This window comes from Gymnogyps californianus, chromosome 29, assembly GCF_018139145.2.
Source record: "Gymnogyps californianus isolate 813 chromosome 29, ASM1813914v2, whole genome shotgun sequence".
NCBI classification, from domain to species: Eukaryota; Metazoa; Chordata; class Aves; order Accipitriformes; family Cathartidae; genus Gymnogyps; species Gymnogyps californianus.
Window position 1 is genome coordinate 2,455,358 of NC_059499.1, and position 21,803 is coordinate 2,477,160.

Consider the following 21,803-nt stretch of genomic DNA (forward strand, 5'->3'; position numbering starts at 1 on the left):
CAGATCCTGGGGATTTACGCCTTTATTGCCTTGAAATATTTACCGCGGTTACAATACAAAGAAATAGGAAATCGTCCCAAGCAGAATACTGTGCGCTGCTCCCCCGTCCCGACCGCGGACCCTGCTTTGAATTCCAGGGAAGGAGCAGTTAAAAAAAGGTGCTAAAAAATTGCTACATGTGGTACCTCTCCGCGCTCCAGCCTCGCCGCGAGGCGCAGCGCCCATGCGCCCGTCACTGCAGGAGTCGGGAGATGAGCGTGGCAGCAGGGAGCAAGCCCGTTCGGACGCTTGCAAAGCAGCGGGTGCATCGCTGTAGAGGTTACAAACTAAAGTATACGTTTAAATACATAAATAATTTGTGCAATGGGTGATGCGTCGTCCCCGGAGACAACGCAACCTTCATTTAGTCCTCACGTAGATACAGAAACGGGGAAGTCTTTGGAGTTTTCTATGTACAAAAGCTGCAACTGAAAATATAGATCATCTATTTGTTCTCTGTACAGGTCTGTGCTGGAAATATTTAAAAGGAGGAAAACAAATCTACATTTTTTTAAAAAATACATCATAATTACAGCTGAGAGCGCGCTGTCGCGAGAGGGGCAGGCAGGAGGCAGCGGCGTGGTCGGGGCACCGCGTCGCTCACTTCACCCCATCCTCCCCAAAGCAGCCCCGCTCACGTCTGCTCTTCCCCCCCGCCGCCTTCTTCCGTTAAAAACGAGGAATAATTCCCAGTCGGGGCTCGGGAGGCAGCCCCGTCCGGCCCCAGCCGCACTTGTGAGGGTCCCCGTGGGGTTTGGGGGGGGTGCCAGCGCAGGGACACGCTGCTTTTGGGGAGCGGGCGCTGCTCCCGCGGCAGAGGGGGCGGCTGAATTCTCCTCCTCAGCTCTCCGATGTCTGTAGCAGAATCCTACATCAGATAAATCGTTTTTAAAATACTTCTTTAAAGTCAGGGGCTTTGGTCAACCCTCGGAAACAGGCGCGCCCCAGCCCACATCCCAACGTGCTCAGGAGCGTGCACGCAGACAGAGCCGTGGGACGCATCCTTCCCAACAGAGGAGGACCGGACACCGCCAGCGCAAGGCCTGGGGGCCACTGGCTACGTGGGGGAGACGGCCTCAACCGAGAGAGGAGAGACACAACCGAACGGCGCTTGGCCTGGTCCTTCCAGCCCCGGAGAGGGAAGCCAATCCCTAAGGCAGCTGCTGGAAATCCGCCCTCGTCTCCCATCCCCGGTAGAGGGAATCGCAGCCGTCAGCGTGGGCTTAGTCCAGGGAAATGATGTCTGGCCTGCAGGCCGGGAGCGCCGCGTTGCTACTCATGGTGCCGTTGTGTCCGTGGCTCTCTCGCAGCGCGCCGGTGGAGACGATGCTGCTGATGCGGCCGCCGGCCGGGCTGACGGCGCTGTGAGAGCCTGCCATCACCGGGGCCAGGGGGTTCATGTTGATGAAGTGGCTAGACGCGCCTCTGTACTGGAAGAAATGGCCGAGCGTATCCTGCTCATCCAGGGAGGTGATCACGGAAGGGCTGTAATGCTGCCAGGCAAAGGAAAACCCCGGATCAGCTCACGGCACCCACAAAATCTCCAGCCCCAGTCCCCCGCAGCCCTTCGGAGAGGGCACGCGCCCACAGAGAGGACAGGTCACGCAGGGATCGCTCCCAGGGCTCCCCAGATAAATGTACCAGTTTACCAAGACTGGCCCTGCACCATCAACACCCGCTGCCTCCTGTCAGCACAACCCGGTGCAAGCGCGGGCTTCGGAGGCGAGAACGGCAGAGGGGAGACGTGCAGCAGCAGCAGCAAGAAATAAAGCCCAGCACAGAGAAAGAAGATGGAGCCTACAGCGACCACCCTGAAGAGCCACGCGCGCGTGGATCCATGCCCTACACCGAGCCACCTCCGCACAACGCGGACAGGACAAATCAACTCTCAGCGACCGCCACCAAATCCCTCCCGCTTTCTACCGTCGCTCTCCTACGTCTGCGTGGATTCGGCCTCAGAGAAGCAAAACACTTCCACCCCTGAGCCCTTGGCAATTCTGAATCTGCCTGAGCCAGGCAGGCGCAAGAAAGCAGATGCTGTGAGAGAAGAGAGGTGCGGGGCAGACGCTAAGCATCTCCCTGCGGCGTCAGGCGATGCCCGTGGAACCGCAAAGCTGGCAGCCCCAGCGCCGTCCTACAACAGTTCTCAGAGAGGAAGAGGATGGAGGAGGAGGAAGGTTGGCTGAGTGAAGAGGGATGTGTTTGCCAGTCTGCAGATTTGGCAAGGAGAAAAGAAAAACAAAAACGACACACAAAAAAAAAAAAAAAAACCCAACCCAAACTTACCTGATTTTCACTTTGAAGGAAGGAAAACAAATCCAGACCTAGAAAAATAAAAAGGGGAAAAATAAATCTCTTGATGGTAAATAAACTTCTGGCAGGAAGGGGAGCCCAACCGTGCTAACGGAGAGACAGCAGCAGACGGGTTCAGACTGCTTCCAAGTACGAGATACCACAGCATCGTCAGCTCCAACTCCCTCACAAACTCCAGCTCTGTTCCTACAGCCCCTCTGTAACTCGTCGCGTGGCCTCAGCAACGGAACGGCCCAGGGCGAATTAAATTTCCCTTCTCTAGAGCTGTCGTGGGGTCTGGCACCAAAACCGCGTTCCAGCAAAGCTCAGCAAACCGCAAAGGGCTGGGTCAGCACAGCCCCGACCGGGCTGGCGACAGCACCGCGCTTCAACCCGCTCTGCTTGAGGGTCTTGACCAAAGCAGCTCCGTCAGACAGCAACACGCCAGGCACGAGGGACGCGTGAACTGCCCGCGGGGCTGGGAGCGAGCATTCCGAGGTCTCTGCTGCTGACCTGATGGGTGGACTCCAGCCCCTCGCCTCATCTCTCTGGCGAGCAGCCTCCCTCCCTGTAAAACCAGGCTTTAAACACCCGCCTCCCTGGGGACAACGGAGGCTAACTCTCTCCTGTAAAGCACACGGGGATCCCCACAGCAGTGGGTTCCCGGGAATGGTTTATTATTTCCCCTCCGAGCAGGAAGGGAGGGTTTGCTCCTCAGTCACGGACCTGGGCCTCGCTTTCCTTCTGCTGGGTTAGGGGACACAACCTGCAGCACGCCCGGCCAGCCAGGAACGGCAAGAGCCCACGGAAGGCAGTCACAGCCTCGTCCCTTGGCGGCCCTGGGAGACGCTACCCGGCCAAAACCCGGGTCCTTCCTACCTGTGCTCCGTAACTAACAATCGGATTTCCAGCTCTTCTGTCAGTCCACATCTCACCTGCAGGCCCCTGGAGAAACCTCTCCGGAGTCGTGCCCCAGGAGGGAGGTAACTCTAGTTTCCTTCTTCCCCCTTCCGTGTTGGGCCAGTGAACTCCGTCACTCAAAAATACTTGCTCTGCTCTGCAGGAGCTGCCAGGCCAAGGAAAGACTACGTGCCTGCGCGACCCAAAGGCCTCCCTAGCTCAGCGGGAGAGAAGGCCGGGGCACCGGCTGTTACAGCCAGCTGCTTAGTCTGGTAAACTGGTACAATTGGGCGTGTTTGGAAACTGCTGCCAGAGGTCTTGTTACCTTGAAGCTCCGAGGGCACCTGGTAGGAAGGATGGTAGTCAGGAATGTGGAGGTTGGAGAGATAGTCGCTGCCCAGAGCTGCCATGGGAGGACTTCGAAGCACAGAAGACGGCTGGTGATCAATACTTAATACCCTGAAACAGAATACAGACCCGACGAACCTTAACAAAAGCAGAACGGCATGCCGAGGGCAAAATTCCTCCGTTGCTTATCACCAAAATAAACCCCTGCCGCCACCATACCTACAGCAAAACCATGCCCGCCCTCCTCCCCGTCCCGTGGTCAAGGAGGTGTATCCCCCCGGCCCCCTGAGGAACGCAGGAGCAGCGCTTCCCAGGGACAGAGCCGACTCGGATCCGGTTACCGCGACGGCATCGGCATTCAGGAAAGGAAGCAAGCAGAGAGCAGGAAGCAAAACAAGCCAAAGCCCAGCAAAGCGGGGGGTCGGGTTCCTGCGCTGCCTTACCCCTTGGGCCCGGCCGCCGTCGGGAGAGCCACGCTGGAGACCGAGCACTGCTTCTTGGCAGGCGGCTCCTCCTCGTCCGACGAGCTGTCCAGAGTGAGATCAATAACCTCCACTTTTTTTTTGCCCTCCGAAGAGTTCTTGCCCTCGGAGCTCACAGTGTAAAGGGAGCTGGCTGCAGAGGAAGACCAGCGATCAGCTTCGGCTGCTGAAACGGAGACGAGCAAAACACCACCGCCTCTACAAGCACTACGACCCTGCGATATACTCAGGACTTCCAAACAGCTCGTAGCCAATCCACACCCCATCCCAGAACAGAAGCATCATCCCCACGCTAACGGTCAGGTCTCCATAGCCCACCTGGAATTAACGCTGCAGTTTCAAGAGGAACCTGCATTTTTCTTGCTTTTTCTAGCACTTACTCCACAGTGGTGTGCTAAGTGCCTGTCACGCTCCTGGTATTTCAGTGTGATCCCAAATACCGGCTCCCAGATGGGATCTGAAACGCTCCGAATGTTGCTTTGTAAATGTAAAAATTGTAAGTGTAAATGTTGCTTTGGCAAAAAAAAGACATCAAAAAAAAAAAAAAAAGAAAAAAGAGTTGGTGACCACAGCTCCCATACCCTCGATCCCACTGAAGGCAGCCGCCTGGCACACCTCCTGGTTCTCCTTCTTCGGCTTCATGGGGCACCAGGAGCCGTCCTCCATGAACTGTATCTCATCGCAGTCCGTGCAGGAGTTCAGGATTTCCATGAACAACCTGCCGGGCGAGAGCACAAGCTGGGGAGAGCAAACACTACAAGGACTCACGCATAAATACACGCGCGTGGACGGCAGAAATGACACGGGACTGATGGTGCTCGGGAGATGGGTTAAAGGGCTACGAAGAATTACTGTTCTGAAATCTGTGCCAGTATCACCTGCAAGTTTAGTTTTACGACGGGCTGTTCAATGGACACAGGAGGGCTCTGTTCAAACCCCGGTAAGCAGGTTCCCTCATTACTGCCTCTGCCGAGACTGCCAGCAAGGAAGCCAAGATTTTGACAAAAGCTGCTTGTTCTTCGGGAGAAATCTCTCCAGATTGGCATCAAAGCAGTTCAGGGGATGAAAATCAGATTTTAAGTTATTCAAGGCTGCAACTTGTCTATATATGCTAGCATTAGAGGATAAGCCTTAAAAGAAAAACATTATCCAGGCTAAAGAGTGTGTCAGAAGCCCGCTCGGCTCACCCGTCGATTATCAGGTTGTCGTATGGGGCTTTCTTATCACACACAGGACAAGTCCACGTGGGTTTCTTCTCGTTCATTTGAAGGTAGAGCGCTGCATCGAAGCACTGGAGGTGGGTGCACGTGATGGCTCGGCAGGGCACCGTCAGCCTCATCTTACCCAGCTAGGGGACAGGGAAGAGGACGTGAAGTTGGTTTGGTACGAACCGCCTCTCGCAGCACCGAGCACAGCCAGCGGCGTTACTCCCTGTTTATTCCCTTTTCTCCCCTGCCCAGCGCTCTAGCACGTTTAACAAGAGGTTAAACTCAATGTCAATGAAGAATTAACATGCGAGAGAAAACAAGCTTTCCTGAGGGTATTTTTGCCTTTTTGTTTCGTTTTTAAGCTCACTTCCACCTCAAACGCATGCTAACAGAGAAGGTGAAAGACAAGGATCGGGTCAACAGACGACATTTTTCGGCTAGGCAGTTTAGGCCAGCAATCTCGGCAATTTTTTTTATGCACGAAAGAAAGCGGTTCTGCTTTTATTTAGGAATCAAAGCTGACTTTTCAACAAAAGCAGGGCTGCAGCGGCATTAGCTCTCGTCTCACTCCAAAGCGTTCCTACGCAACGGTAAGGTAAAGCGGGAAGCTGCTCGCAAAGGCCTGTCCAAGAAAAACGAACAAAAATGTAGAAACCTACTGGACACATCAGGGAAACTCGTAAGCTCGTTGTAGCTATCTCACTGTCAGGATCAGCTGTTAGTTTTTCTTTGACTGAAAGAAGAGGAGGGGAAAAAAGGTCTCCTGTCAACATCCTCCTTCTTTTACATGCACAAATATGTACAGACATGATTTATAATTTGCACCATGACATTTACGATCCAAATTACAGGCAGGTAACGCTTACGGCAGCAGACATTGTTACTATTAGGTTAACAGCTCCGGCAAGAGTCTCCTTGGCTAGACCATATGCGCAGCACAAAGAGATGGTCCCTACCTTAAAGATTTTACAGCCTGCCTGTAAAACGACAGCACAGGGGAGACACTTGGTCGTAGGGAAAGAGCGTACAATTTGAGCGCAAGCAGCAACGGCACCGCTCCCGCTGCTGCTCGCAGGACAAGTGTTTTGGAAGGATCACAACGGAGATGGGCAGCGATCTGAAGAACGGTTTGATTTAGAGCTTTGTTGAACGGTATCACTGAAAAATAATCCACCATCTTTACAATCCTTACCTTCCCACGGAGTTCTCGTCAACGGGACTCAGCAAGCGCGTGCGGGCTTGCGAGAAGGGGCGCACACAAAGACCCGCACCGCCCTCGCTTGCCAATTCAGACCCGCTCTGAGCCTTCCCAGACTCGGCACAGGATCAGACCAAGCACAGTCACACCTTCACCGGGAGCACTTACTCAGGGCTCGCGAATGGTCTGGATTTCGGATGCCCTTGGCTCGGAGCTTCTGCAGCAGCGTTACTGACGTCAGCTGCTTCACCAGGTACACCGACAGAGAGTAGTTCTGTTGAAAAGAAGTTGGCACTGCTCAGACCTCGAAAAACCCACCAGAAAGGAGAGGGCTCTCCCGGATCCGCACAGCTTGATGCTACGGCAAAAAACGACCTCGATTCTGCCTCGCAGGCCCGAGGCTGCAAACAACCGGTAGTTAAGGAACAGCAGCAAATGGGAAATGGCTTTCAGCTCGCTCACCCTGCCAAACTCCGAGGACCAGTTCACTACAATCGTGTTGGGGACAGTTGCCGAAAGCCGTGCCAATGGAGTGATGTTGACGGGGCGGCTGGGTCGTTTCGGCTCTGCGCCGTTTTTTGTGGGTGGGAGATAACCCTGCAAAGAAAGAAAGATGACCCGATATAAAATAAATTCTGTCCGAGGTGTAAGGCCGCGCACAAGAATCTACGAACCCAATTTCTTCACGGCACATTGTACCTCCAGATATTTCATGTCACACCTTAGAGCTTGTATGAGAATTTCTCTACAAGTCTCAAAGCAGTACGTTATTGTTCCTCAACGTCAAGAAATTAAGAATAAAGGTTCCCTCTAACATCCTTACGCTGACGAGCACACTGGAATCCCAGCCATCGTAAGCTGAACCTCTCCACAAACACAGAACTGTCAGTCGGGATGCGTTGTGCACAAATGGCATTGAATTAAAAACCAAATCCCACCCAGTTCAACGAGGCTGGGAAGCTAAAAATATTCCATCCCGTGACAAATCTCACGTTGACTTCATGATATCTGCGTTCCAACTTGATTAGAAACCCATCCCATTCTTCAGCCCAAGAGTGCCTTTTCTGTAATTCAGAGAGATTTACACCGCCCTTTTTTCATCGCCCTCAGTTAGACTGGGCAGCTCCAGCCTGATTCAGCGGCCCCCCCGTCACAGTTTAAAGCAGAAGTAAACCAAAAAAAGCGTTCCCGTTGAGCTGCTGTGCTGCGCGCAGCCGGTACGAACAGCTTCTCGCCTGCAGATGACTCATCCAAATGAGCACAAGAAACCTTATCTGTGAGCAGAAGCTGGGGGGGACCCTTTAACCATCTTGCATCTCACATGCACTTCCCTCTTTCCGCCCCACGAGGCCGGAAACGACCGCTCTCTATTTTTATTTTTTTTTAAGAAGGTTACCAATTGTCTCGGCCAAAACCGGACAGAATATCTGAGGCAAAAAATGCAAATCTCTAAAAATGTGAAGGGAGCGGCTCAGGCAGAGCATTAGAGGCTGTTCTGCAGGTTTGATTGCAGAAGGTGCCAGGAGCGAAGGCAGCGTGGGACAGTTGACAGGGAACTGGCCTAAGACTGTCAAACCTCTGATGCCTTTCCTAGCTGTGACGCTGAATCGCATCCCTTTTTGGGCTGCAAACTGGGGCAAGCACCATTTCTGATCATATTTTTTACACATTACCCCGCACAAAGGACCCCAGCCTCGACTGGAGCATCCAGGTCTTCCTGCAATGCGATACACTGAAGGCACTGCCGTTATTCCATTAATCTCAGATTTTACTCTGCATTTTTATTATCAAGTTTCTGTCAAAAGGGGCATGCCAAAAAAACTGAGAGGGAATCTGCTGGTTTAAAAAAAAAAAAAAAAAAATCAGGCCCAAAGTTTGCATATTCTTCCACTTAACGACCACACTCCTTGAATCAAAGAGCAGCTTTCACCACCAATCCACAGCCCTGTAACACGAAATCAGTTTTGCACTCTAACCACACCATTTCTTCAAATCAGTCTTTAATCTCCGGAAAATACATTCCCACTGCACTCACTGGGAGCTGCAGCTGCGTAAAAGGGCAGACTTCAGTCTACAACATATTAAGAAGAAATAAGATTTACTCACAGGCAGGGGACAGAGTTTTCCATTGACCTTGACAAATAAATTAGGAGGGAAGTAATCTTCTTGGGGACAGCTGGTTTCACACAAGCAAAACCTAAGAAGCAGGAGGGAGAAACTAGCAAGTGAGTGGTGACACTCGCAAAAAACGGCAGCCAAACTTCCCTTTAAAAAGGGAAAAACATTTTCCAAGCAGGACAGATCAATGGCTGGAGAAGACATAAGCAGACGAACAGCCCCACACGTGTTTCAAACCCTGCGCGCGGCAGAAGCGATACAAGAGACATGACAGAAAAATGCCAGCGACTTAAACCAACTGCTAACGCGCGCGCTGTGAAGCGTGCAGGGACAGGGCTAATTTTATTCAGCCCAGATGACAGTTTAGGCTATCCAGAATTGTGGTTTCAAAGGCAAAGTGTATTTCTCTGGCCTAACGTCATTCCAAGAATGACACAAACCGAGCTCCGGGTTCAGCTCCGGGACAGCTAACCCGCCTGCCTTTTAGGACGAAGGAGGACTGCCGTTTGCTCCAGCCACCCCGATATAATTCCCACCCCAGCAGCGTTGTATCAGGTGGTTTAATCCGGGTTTGGGTGCGCTCACGTGCAACTTCACCTATAGACTCTGCAGCACGTCAAGACGCAAGGAACTACATCTCTTGAAGTCACCCAGCACAAGCACCTGAGGAACTGAAAAGCTGTATTTGACCCAAAGTGAATCTTGCAATAGGACGGACTGGTTACTGCTTGGACTCTCTCCAAGCTCGTCCGCCACCACTCGATACCCTCCCGCTGCCTCCCTCATCATAGAATCAGAGAGTCATTTAGGTTGGAAAAGACCTTTAAGATCCTCGAGTCCAACCGTCAGCACCAGCAACCCAGGACGGGCTCTGGTTCAAATCCTAATCCCATTTAATCAGATGGCCGTGCGCTCTATTTTCTCTCCGAGGAGGGTGCTCCGCCAGAGACGGCTCCCCACGCTGAAACCACAGCCCCGCCGCGCAGTCGTGAGTCAGACTGTGACCTCGGCCGGCTGCTTCTGAGCTGCGAGATCAAGCCCTGGCATGTCACGCCGACGCGGAGCCACACCACCAACGTTCTCGAAAAATAAATCCCATCTTATTGGTTTTTAACCTCTCTCTCTGCTTGCCAAATAAAACAAAGAATAAAATTGAGCGTTAATCTTTTTTCTTGCTTGGGAACACGAGAACACCGCATATGCTGAAGCACAGCAGCAGGAGCGAAGAAATGGTGCCGCCGTCGTTTTTAACTCCTGCACTAAAGTTTGCTGAATAAGGGTTCACTTCTTCAGGTGAAGGGATGCACCCTGGACAGCCCAGGAGACTCCTGGAAGTTTCCTGGTGGGCTGTGTGGTAAATTCCGTTTCATCTCCAACATCCAAAACATAGTAAGAGGCATATGCACCGAAACCGGTCCTTCAAAAAAACACACATGGTGTTTTTCTGCGCTACAGAAGAGCCATTTCCAAGCCTCCACCTCCTGATGCATTTCAGGGAACAGGATGCCCGTATGCTTCGCTCCACCAGCTCTGCACGCAGGAGCGGAACAGATGGACACAGCAGGAAAACTGCGACTGCAAAGCCCCAAATCAGAGAGACGTTGTCACGGAATCATAATTAATATAGAACGCCCTCCTGAAAACCAACAGGCTCTCTTTTGAATTCAACCAAAGACTTCAAGTCCAAGTAACTGCTTTTCTTCAGACTTCCAGATATCACAAGTAAAGCCCTAAACTCCTCATCGCTTTTTTTTTTTCCTGAGAGTACAGTAGTGATTCTCTGTCTCTTTGCCAAGTTCAAACCCCTGATAATAAAATTTAACATTTTTTAACCCTGCCCAGGGCTGAACGTTGGGCAAGAACCTCCTCAGTTCCTGTTCAGTGCTGCAGGACAGTGTGGGTGGGCACTTAAATAACCACCCCGGCACTGACTGCCAGAACCAGAGGGGAATCCGTGAAGCGCTTTCAAGTATTTTTCTACTCACACTCTCCAACACATCTTGCATTTTCATGAGTAATAACTAGGTGGATATCAAAAAATGTTCAAATTTTAAGGTCATGTCGTTTTTGCCTCTTATTCCGCCTTTTGCAATGAATCTGCAAGAAGGCAAATAATTAAAATGGAGAAGAGAAAGAAGTGAGTCCTATATAAGCGTGCAAAACGCTGAAAAAGATTAAATTTTACTACGCTTAAAATTGAAAGAACTTGTGTGCAAGGCCACGTCGCCTGTGCCAGCTAAGTGCCACCCGGAGAGAGAAGACAACACGAACGCTCACTCAGCCTCGCTGAGTGCAGAAAGACCCTCTTAGTTTGGCGTTTCCCGTATAGAAACTCCCATACAGAAACCTCATATAGGTTTCATATTCACTCCCATATAGAAACCAGAGTTCAGAACGCAGCACCAAACACGTAAAATTTCCCCTGAGCAGATCGACACGCGATTTCAAACCAAATCAAGTGCTAAAAGCATGATTCGGCAAAATCAAGGAGGAAATTAGTACTGATGCACTAGCTCAGGGAACAGGACTTAAGGCACTCATCAAAAAGACATTACCTTACCTTAATTGCACCTGAACAGTGTAATCACATTTGGCACCCGGTAAGATATCTCTGCAACAGAAAAGAAGGTCTTAAGGCTGTCAGCAGCGCTTAACAGAGAATTACAACTACAACAGCACAACATTTCATTAAGTTATATTGATATCGATACACGTTAGTTGCATTATGAAGAAAACCGGTGCAGCTGAATTGTAAAAACAGGTAATACCTGTCCGAGCCAGCAGGCAAAGTTCCCAAACGAGGACAGAAAGCAAAAACCCATCGAACAGAAGAGGGAGTGGTGGGAAAAGGAGAAAACCAACCTCAAAGACTCTTGCTCCTGCTGAGTTTTAAGAATATAATGCCAACTACAGACTCGCCAATGCAAACAAAGGATTGTGTTTGTAGGCACAGGTGGAGGGTAGGCCTAAATTTTGGGATGAACTAGCATGTTTTTATCCCAGTCACCACACTGTCTTTCTTCCACACAATAATTCCACTCCGCAGGCTCTGAGGCAGGTCCTCAACGGCTGCCAGCAGCACCGCACTGCTGACATCACAGAACTCCCCTTTTCCACCCAACTCGGCATTTTATTCTCCTGTACTGCACAGGAACGTGAATTGTTTAAGATTCAGTCCTTCCTCTTATTCCGACCGTCCCTGACCTCCTCATCTGCCAGGCTCACTCGCCCAAACTCTGCCCATTTCTTCTCCTGACTCCGCTCCCCGTTCTGCCGGGGAAGAACATGCAGCCACAGCAGGGAAGCAACCAGAGAGACACCGTTTCGCTTACCGGGAGGTGAGGATCTGTTGAACTTGCTGGGGAGTTAGAGCAAAGGTGAAGTGAGCTTCTTCAAACCGTTGACTGTTCGTTGAGGCTGAAAAAGAGAATTCAAGACAAATTAAATCATCATTAAGTCATTCTTACACCTGCGGGTGCCAAGGCTCGTAATAAACACGGGACAGCATCCAGTAAAAGCAGAAGGCAGTCCGTCGTCAAAATTAAGTGCGGTTCCCATGCAGGGGCCCTCCAAGTCCTTGACCATGTAACCAAGCGTCAGGTCTGTCTTTCAAGGTAGACGTTCAGTTTCCATCATTTTATTTACAAGGAAAAACTGAGGCCTGGAAAGTAAGGTGGCTTGCACAGAGAGCAAATGGTGAGGAAATTGGGAAACCACCCCCGCTCGCTCGCTCTCCTGGGTCTGCAACAGCCTCCCGAGTCCACGAAGAGCTGCACGGCGCTTCCCGGGGATCAGCGGACAGGTTGGGAAGAGTGAGCTCAAATGCAGAACTAAGGGAATGCCAGAGGTCATCCGTTGCCCTAGAAATTATAATAATTACTGTGGTTATGGAATAAGTACAGTTGCCGAACAATAACCAGGCATTGCCATTTTCTCCTCAGGCATGCGGACAGAGTTACGGCAAATTTAGAGAAAACCAGCCATGCCCTTGATTAAAAATAAACACACGTGGAGAAACCCACATAAGGGGAGAACCAAGAATTTTACGCAAGGGTTAGTGACGAGCACGGTAAAAACATTTGGTGCAAGATACACGTAAAAATAAACCACGATTTCCCCTTCCTTTATCCTGACCTTAACAAAGTTACTTCTTTTGCGCCTGAGCTTCTCCCTCGGTAAAACCTGCAGGTGTCTGCCTCCCTCACAACAACGGTGAGCTATTTTATTAATATGTGCGGAGTATCGGTATCCTAGAATGAAGACCACTGACGCTGTAAGCCAGTGTAATTTGCAAAGAGCCGATTTGGCCTCTTCTGCACTCATTTTCACACCCGTCAGGAGAGGTCCTGAGCAAGAACAGCTCCCACCGGTGCTCTCTGGGACGCGGAGCATCCCTGGGTCAAGAGAAAACGAAGCTGAGGACGTTAGCACAGTGGCACGTGTTAGTCTAAATCTCATGTTTCGATCTTCTACTTTTTTTCCAAGGAGTTTGGTAACACTTGTGACGAGCTGGTCACAGCGTGACCATCTGAGGCGACTACAGATCCCCAGAGAAGGTTAGCTTCATCCTCTGTGCCACCTGCCTTCGGAGAGGGACACCCTTACGCTGGCCTCCCCAAAAAGCACATTCAAGCACAGATTCCTCAGTGGGGCGAGGGATTTTGCTTCTCCAGCCTCCTGCAGCTCAGGAATGCGAGGAATGTGAGGCCCCGAGTTTCCTGGCAGATGACCTGCCAGATCTTCCCCAGGACCTGCAGCGACGACAGGCTGGCAGACCGGAGTGGAGAAATTCAGAGGAATTTTGACCATCTTAGGGCTTTCTGCCTGAGCCTTTCGCTCCTCGGTGACAAAATCGGATCCTGATTCTGCTCCAAACAGAGCCGGGGTAAAACCGCTCAAAGTTTGCAGCTTTCTCTGTTCTCTGCTGCTGCCGTTTATAACTGATAACCAACCTCCATCTAACAAGCAATTTATAACCAGTGTTACCGCTCTGTTGGCAGCCTTCATCCAGCCCGGGGAGGAACGCCGACGTCTCCAAAATTCACGGTAACGCAGCTAGAGGTTTGGTACAGGATGGGGAGTGGGAAAGCCAAAGCCTGGATATTCCTCGCTTGCAGCAAACAAAGCATGGACGGACCAGGAGGCTTTATCATTAACCCCCGTGTCACTGCCCTCACCCATCACCACCCTCTCCATCCCCGTTTTCATTTTTCCTTCCCACGTATTGCTAATCTCTGGCATTTTTCTGACACCACAACCTTCATATCTGGGCACTTAGAACAAAATTGCCCCAAGTAACTAAAATAAAAGAAGGGGAAGGGGATGTTTACACAGCTAAAGGGAGAAGAAAGACACAAACCACCAGAAGCCAAAAATAAAAGTCCATGATCTCCTAGGAATTACATAAAAACTCTTTCAAGTTCAAGCACCAACACATAAGTAAGGGAGTTTTATCAAGGGAGAGGGGGAAAGAAAAAAAAAAAATCCTTTCTTTTTCAAGGCAAGTATCCCATTTCAGGGAAGAGGCTTAACCACAGGTTGTCTGAGAGACTGAACGAAGCCAAACCTAAGAAAAGGCAATTTTTAGCAAAACAGTAACGAAACCAAGCCCCCAAAAAAGCGCCTGGGTTTTGGTTGGAGTACAGACACACTTATCTCCACTTTAGCAAACATTACTATGTTTATATGAAAGAAAAATAACCCTGAATCCAAGCGAAAACCATTTAAAAGGCATAAGATGGGTGGGTCTAGTCTGAAGAGGCCAGAAGGGCTCAACCTAAAGTAAAAATACAACTTATAACTTATTCTAAAAACCAGACTAAATCTCCCTTCTTCATGGGCCCAGATCACCCCAAGTGCAGCAGCGCTTCCAAAACCACCAGCAATTACCGGGCTAACTCTGTACCGTACGTCTGCCCACCAGCATTTTAAAGATTACAGCAAACACACAACTTCTCTGGAATTAGGCAAACCCCAGCATTTTCTTTTCCCTATTTTACAAATGGGGAAGGATCGGAGCGGTCCGCCTCCTCATCACGTCGAGGAACAAGCGGCTTTGCCCTTTTGCCATACCCCATTTCTGCTCCGATTTCAGATCCCTGTTTGTTTCCTGCCCGACGTCCAGTTTTCCCACCGACACAGAGCCGACCTCTTCTCACGTTTGCAACCTTCAAGTTGGATCGTAATGCATAAAACAGTTCATTAATTTTATATATTGGAAGATTTTAGACTACATTTTTGTTAATAATTAAGGCAGAATTAAGATTCAAAGGTGGCAGAGGATTTTGCTGGAAGTTGTAACACCAACTGTTTGCAAAAATAACAAACCACTTTTCATAATTAACTCTGTGGCATTCAATGATTTGTTTGGAAAGGGAGCCTGTGCCAATTTATCCATGTTTTTATTCCCTCGCGATTAGACCCCAATGCTGACGTACTACAGACCAGAGAAAGCGTCACAATTCAGAACCCAAAGCAAACCCCAGGCTCTATCAGGTGAAGACAGTAAATAATCCAAATACACACTTATAAAAATATACACTTAACAGAAGAGGTGTCAGCTGGGAGAGAAAGAGCCTTTTTCATGCAAATAAATTTGGAACAAGACTGACAAGCAACTAAAAGCTTCCATTTCTGGCAGCCCATACAAGTTGGGAGTTGGAAGTTATCGGCTGGAATGATGAGGAGGCTGGAACACCTCTGCTGTGAGGACAGGCTGAGAGAGCTGGGGTTGTTCAGCCTGGGGAGGAGCAGGCTCCTTTCAGAACTTGTAAGGAAGATGGGGACAGACTTTTAGTAGGGCCTGGAGCGATAGGACAAGGGGGAATGGTTTTAAACTAAAGGAGGGGAGATTCAGACTGGATATAAGCAGAAATGTTTGATGCTGAGGGTGCTGAGGCACCGGCACGGGTTGCCCAGCGAGGTGGGAGATGCCCCGTCCCTGGAGACATTCCAGGCCAGGTTGGAGGGGGCTCTGAGCAACCTGATCTAGTGGCAGACGTCCCTGCTCGTGGCAGGGGCTGGGACTGGATGGCCTTCGAAGGTCCCTTCCAACCCAAACCACCCTATGAAATCCCACTGTCCTCTGGATATTCCGCCTTTTGAATCCACGCCGATGGAAAGCAAGCTGGCAGGCTCGCCCTGCTCACGCCATTCCTGCCCTGTCGTCTCTAGCTCAAATCCCTCTACCCGAGCAAACAAAAGGAGCCTCCAAAGAACAAGAGGACTGAGCGTTTTCGAACGTACCTAATGTGGTGGGTTTTATCAATTCATCGTAAACGTCGTAGAAGGGCAGCCTCTTCATCTTGACGTCCGGATGGACGGGATGGATGGGCGGCGATAAATGCTGAACGTCCGTCTCGTGCTTGGGTCCCAGCACGGGCACCGGCGGCAGCAGAGCCGCCGGCACGGCGGCGGCGGCGGCGGAGCTGTGGTCATAAGGCAGGTGACACACCGTGCCCTGCGTCAGCGCGGTGGCCGAGGGCAGCTGCCCTGCCTGAATGTGGAGCATCGACAAGTCCGAAGGGGTTAAGATCTTTCTCGGGAACCTCCGCCGGTACAGTTCTTTAATTTTCATCTGGACAGCCGGGCTGCAGCCGGATTTCAGCAGCTGTAATGCCTTTGTGAGAAGTTCGTGCTTCCTTCCACTTTTGTTCCTTCCAGCAAAGCCCAAGAGAACTTGTAATTCTGATACCCTAAAGCTCATAACCATATGCTGCAAGAAAATAAAACAACCGCCGTTACAATTGCTGTGTGAGCAGACACAATCCAAAAACAAGCCATGGGTTCACTAAGGAAGACGGTGGAGGCCTTAAAAGAGACACTGTCAAGTTCGAAGTTCCCCTTGGCATCCATAACTCGTCAGTAGCAGAACTGTAAATATCTAGATTTGTTTTTACTTTTACATACTTAGCTTGGATCTGGAAATGCAAAAGGTCGCATTCGCTTCCTGATTCGATGGACGCCCGAGCAGTTTCTGATACCCAAACGGCTGTTAAATCACCTTCCCTTCGAATCAACGCCGACAACTTCTTGTAGGGTCAACCTCGCATTTAAACTAAAGCTTTTTGTACCTCTCGGGGTTTAAAGCTCTCACTCTAAGTCCCCTTCAGGCTGGCTTAGAAAGGCCAAGCCCCAGTGTGACTGCAGAGGTTTTCAGCTGTCGCTTTTATTCTTTTATTTCAAAAATATACTTTGGGAATGCCCGGTTTTGGTCCAATGTTTCTCTAAGGAGACACATCGGACATGAGGTCTGAAAATAGACGTCGGCCATTAATGAGAAAGGCTGCGATTAAGGAAAAACATACATCAGGCACCACCTCTATACCTAGGCTGGCATCATTGATCAACCTGCCTCACTGAAGGGAGTCCCCCCAACAGCGACCTGCTAATTCTCACCATGAGTCCAACCAGCCGGACAGGGTTAAGTTGAAAGATGCCTGAAGAGGAGAAAATACAGAATTATTCCCATTTCACAGAGGGGAAAAACAAAAAGGGCCTCAGAGACCTCTCCGCAGTCACACCAGGCAAGTTAGCAGCAGACCTAGAAACTCAGCTCAATCTCACAGTCGTTCACAAAATCGTCCTTCTCCTGAACTCCTAGTATGATTTCAGAATGACTTATTTAAGCAGAAACACCCAAGGGACGACAAAGAGTGCTATGGAAGCACATACATACTTATATGCATATATGTGTCTACATATTACAGCACAATCTTTTCTTTCATGCAAGTAAAAAAGGGTTAAACCTGGGATCAAGCAACTCCTAACACTCTCCCTTTTAAATAAGAAAGGGCACACAGAGTTTCACCACCGCTCGGCATCTAGAAAGACTTTTCCCTTTAGGCTCCCAAAACGCAACCGACTCAACAGTAGTAGAATTGTTCTCAAATTAAGTTACAACTTCGTGGGGCTTAAATCCACGATTTTGGTTCCACGGAGGGGCTTCGTCCGGCTGCAGTGGAGCACCAGGGGGTAGAGGGGAAAGGCTGGCTTCTGTGAGTTCAGAAATGTCAAAAAACTGCAATCCCTTCAATAAAAGAAGTGCAAAATAAAAGCCAAGACCTGGTCGGTTTAACAGGAGGCGTATTTTGCATTTGGATTGATTCTCAAACCCAATGGAGCTCTTTTCCTTCGAAAACAGCTGATGGGAACATCTCGACTTTACATCTCACAGACCAAGTTTTCTAGAGTCACTTATAAAGTACCGCATTAAGAGGCACGCCTCCATAATCTACAGGTCAAGCTTACGAGATAGTTAATTGATTCTGGTCTACACGTCAAGAGGTTTTAAGGCAGTTTAATTCGCTGTATTAGGATCGTGTTACCCACGCACCGAAAACGCAGCATCTCAGGAGGACAACGTGACAGATGTTCCACTTCCCAGTGGGGAAGAAAAAGGGAAGTGTTTGGTAAAGCTATCAAAGCCAGCTCTGTCGTTACAAAACACGCCATGTGGTCCCTGATGCAGAACAGACACAGCGTCAGATTAAGGTTCTGCGTAGAAAAAAAAACCCTGTCGGTCGCATGGGATTTGCCTATTACCTTTGCTGGGCGATACGTTCAAGAGAAGAATGATTAACTTTATATATATTTTTTCCCCCACCCCTTTTTGGATCCAGGAGAATTTGTTAGTGGCAGGAAACCTCTGTCATTTAGGAGGAAAAAGCTCGACTTGGGGTCTCTCAGCTTCGACAGTGCCTGTTTTAAACACCTCCCAGAAAAGACACATTAGGGATGCACATTTATCAAATATTCCTCTTAGCAACTCCCTCCCCTTTTGCGACAATCACTGTAAAGGAACCGACCTCTTCCCACATCCATTCCTCCTACAAATCCTCCGGACAGAATCCTTCAACCGGCAGGAGATTAGTGTAGCATGGCTCACCAGCACGAGATTCACATTTATCATTAAAAAACACTCGCATTCGTGACATAGGATGGCTGTGTCACCACCGCTGCAGCAGCTGTGGACTCTTATCTACCCCCGAAGCCTCTCCGATTACTGCTCAGGGTATCAGAGCAGCGGAAAAAACTCTCTTTATTGCCGTAAGAGATGGCAATCGAGAGCTCTCGGAGGGCACCTGAGGCTTGGGTAGCGGCGGGATCCGCAGCAGACTCGAGTCCGACCGTGCCGCTGTTGAACAAGGCACGTCCGCAAACCTCTTCTCCTTCCAGGGGAGTCACCGTTTGGTCTTTTAAATAAAGGAAAGTGTCTTAAGCCAGCTACGGGCTTTATAAGGAGAAATCATTTCGTTTTCAACTGGCTCGTCTTGCTTTTACAATGAGACACAGATGGTAAAAAGCTTAAACAAACTCCTGGCGAGGAAACCAGAAAGGGGGTTAGGGGAGATGGACGAGGGAAAGGGAGCAGAGATTCAAAAATAAACTGAAGAAGCCTCAAATCATGCCAAGCTCCACCGAAAGGGCCGGCACCCAGGGGGCCAAACCCCAGAGATGTAAACCTGCGTGCTAAGCTACACCTAGTCTTAAACCAGAACTCCTCTGCAGGGCTTTATCCGCAGAGGGAGCGGAGCAGAAAACGTTACAGACACTTTGCCCTGGGTCACACTCAGCTTTACCGTTTGCTAAACTACGTCCCCGCATCGCAGGATTACGGACGCGGTTGCCGGAGCTCGACTTCTGCGCAGTCCCAAGTCACCCAATTACAATTATCGGATCCAGTTTCTCCGCTAACATCGTTAACGTTTTGCCACTTGATAGGGCTCCTGTTGTGGTCAGGCTTAAGTTTTACGGGAGGGAGAAAGATCACGCCATAACGCCGTATCAAAATTTGGACAGGGCACTGCTGGAAAGATTACAGACCAATATTACTCTGGAGAATTAGTTCTTGCTGTGGCTGGCTGCCAAAAAGGTGCCAGTTCCCAAAAGTCTTACTGTTCCCGGCACGGGGAAGGGGGCAGGACTCCTAGGCCACTTCAGCCAGCTAAGACCTATGTTCCAGCCTGTGGGGGGAAAAATATTAAACCGCCAACAAGGAGAGAGAGAAAAAAAAAAAAAAAAAATCAGCTTTGGAATTAGTTACCAGGGGCAATTTCATATTCCACAGTCTGGTGGGCAAAGGTGGTGACACACTCTGACTCCTAAAAAAACGAGAAAAAGAGAGTGGAGGGAGATGAAACCCCATCCAGCTGTGAGCACTGGTGCAGCACTACCATGTTACACGCTCTCTGCTCCCTCCTCCCGTACTGCACCCCAAACCTGCCTCCGCATCGTCCCCTCTCCTGCCTGCGGTTCTCTTCTGCCCCCCTGCCTACCCCCCGGCATCCTCCGAGGCTCTGAACAGCTCCGGCTCTCGGCTCTCCCTTCCTTCAGGTTTCTACCTCTCTTCTCCATGGCTCGGCATCTCCGAAGCCCCCCAAGGTCTTTCGGCCCCCTCCTCTCGCGGCCAAGCCCACCGGGCTGGCTGCCGTAGTCGACAGCTTCACCCGCCGCTCCGCGCACAAAGGTCCAGACCCCGGCACCCTCCCCACGGCCCCTTCGCCCCACGGCTCTCTCCCCAAGTCGGGACCCCACGGCTCAACCTCGGCCCCCCCCTGTGCACCCCGACTCCCAGCATCCCCATCCCTCCCCAGCATCCTCACCTCCGCACCCCACGCCAGCTGTCCCCGCAGCCCCACGCCTCACTCCCCCCACCCTGCAGCCCCCCACTCCTCTTCGTCCACCACTGCCCCACACCCCGGTACGGCTCTAACCCCCGGCTCTGCCACCCCACGGCCCCCTGCCCCACACGGCCGCCCCGTCTGTCTCCCAACATCCCCAGCCCCACACACCTCCGTGGGCCCACTGCAAAGTCCCCCAGCCCCACACATCCCCTCAGTCTCCCACAGCCCTTCAGCCCCAGGCTGCCTGATCCCCAGCCCCAGACATCCCCTCAGCCCCACACTACCACACCCCAGCCCACAGACCCCTCAGCCCCACAGAACCCCTCAGCCCCACGCTACCTGGCCTCAGCCCCACAGACCCCTCAGCCCCGCGCTGCCTGGCCTCAGCCCCACAGACCCCCTCAGCCCCATCCCCACAGACCCCTCAGCCCCACACTGCCTGGCCTCAGCCCCACAGACCCCCTCAGCCCCACACTGCCTGGCCTCAGCCCCACAGACCCCTCAGCCCCACAGAACCCCTCATCCCCACGCTACCTGGCCTCAGCCCACAGAACCCCTCAGCCCCGCGCTGCCTGGCCTCAGCCCCACAGACCCCTCAGCCCCACACTGCCCCTCAGCCCCACCCCTCAGCCCCACAGAACCCCTCATCCCCACGCTACCTGGCCTCAGCCCCACAGACCCCTCAGCCCCACACTGCCTGGCCTCAGCCCACAGACCCCCTCAGCCCCACAGCCCCTCACCCCCGCTGCCTGCCTCAGCCCCACAGACCCCCCCCCCACCTGCCTGCCCCCCCCCCCCTCAGCCCCCCCCCTCCCCACGCTACCTCCTCAGCCCCACAGACCCCCTCACCCCACACTGCCTGCCTCAGCCCCACAACCCCCTCAGCCCCACAGACCCCCTCAGCCCCACACTGCCTGGCCTCAGCCCCACAGACCCCCTCAGCCCCACAGACCCCTCAGCCCACACTGCCTGGCCTCAGCCCCACAGACCCCTCAGCCCCACAGACCCCTCAGCCCCACACTGCCTGGCCTCAGCCCCACAGACCCCCTCAGCCCCGCGCTACCTGCCTCAGCCCCACAGACCCCCTCAGCCCCACAGACCCCCTCAGCCCCACCCCCTCGCCCTCAGCCCCCTCACCCCACAGACCCCCTCAGCCCCACGCTGCCTGGCCCCACTCCCACAGACCCCCTCAGCCCCACCGCTGCCACACTCCATCCCCACACCCCCCCTCCCCGGTGCTCGACTCCCCTCAGCCCGCGCCCCACACCCCCCACTCCCGCCCCGCCGGGCCCCGGGCCCCCGGCGCCGCTCGGCTGCCGCCCGCCCCGCTCCGCTCCCCCCGCACCTTCAGCTCCGCCGCCTCCGCCATCTTGGGACATGGCAGCCGCCGCGCAGGGACCGGGGCAAACTCCGCGCCCCGCCGCGGCCGCACGGCGCAGGGGACCGGGAGAGGGCGGGGGGGGGGGGGGGGGGGGGGGGGGGGGCGGAGGGGAAAGCGCGGGCAGGGAGCGTCGCGCAACTCCGCGCCCGCCGCGCAGCCGCAACGCCACGCCCACTCCCCTTCGCCACGCCCACTCCGCCTCGCCACGCCCCC

At 52.1% G+C, this 21,803-nt stretch overlaps 1 protein-coding gene across 3 annotated transcripts; it reads right to left on the bottom strand.

The window, feature by feature from the left end:
* Positions 1 to 698: 698 nt before the first annotated feature.
* PIAS3 (protein inhibitor of activated STAT 3) lies at positions 699 to 21,610 on the bottom strand. Of its 3 annotated transcripts, XM_050912342.1 has the most exons (15): positions 21,555 to 21,591; positions 19,630 to 19,687; positions 15,831 to 16,299; positions 11,918 to 12,002; positions 11,146 to 11,196; positions 8,574 to 8,664; positions 6,930 to 7,064; positions 6,636 to 6,741; positions 5,929 to 6,002; positions 5,249 to 5,409; positions 4,643 to 4,779; positions 4,023 to 4,194; positions 3,557 to 3,690; positions 2,326 to 2,363; positions 699 to 1,532 (listed from the first exon to the last, which is right to left on the bottom strand). In XM_050912342.1, exons 2-15 carry the CDS (start codon positions 19,642 to 19,644, stop codon positions 1,263 to 1,265), a joined length of 1,938 nt encoding a protein of 645 aa, XP_050768299.1. In that variant the 5' UTR covers positions 19,645 to 19,687; positions 21,555 to 21,591; the 3' UTR covers positions 699 to 1,262. The 3 variants fall into 3 exon arrangements, with proteins under 3 accessions (XP_050768299.1, XP_050768298.1, XP_050768300.1); XM_050912341.1 differs by lacking the exon at positions 19,630 to 19,687 and having other exon boundaries at positions 21,555 to 21,610; XM_050912343.1 differs by lacking the exon at positions 19,630 to 19,687 and having other exon boundaries at positions 4,023 to 4,159; positions 4,632 to 4,779; positions 21,555 to 21,610.
* Positions 21,611 to 21,803: the final 193 nt, after the last annotated feature.

Coding starts and splice junctions, on each gene's coding strand:
- PIAS3 (XM_050912341.1), bottom strand. CDS start 21,578: ATGGCGGAGGCGGCGGAGCTGAAG. Junction 16,300..21,554: donor CGGAGGCGGCGGAGCTGAAG/GTGCGGGGGGAG, acceptor ATTTTCTTGCAG/CATATGGTTATGAGCTTTAG. Junction 3,691..4,022: donor ACGGCGGCCGGGCCCAAGGG/GTAAGGCAGCGC, acceptor ATTCTGTTTCAG/GGTATTAAGTATTGATCACC.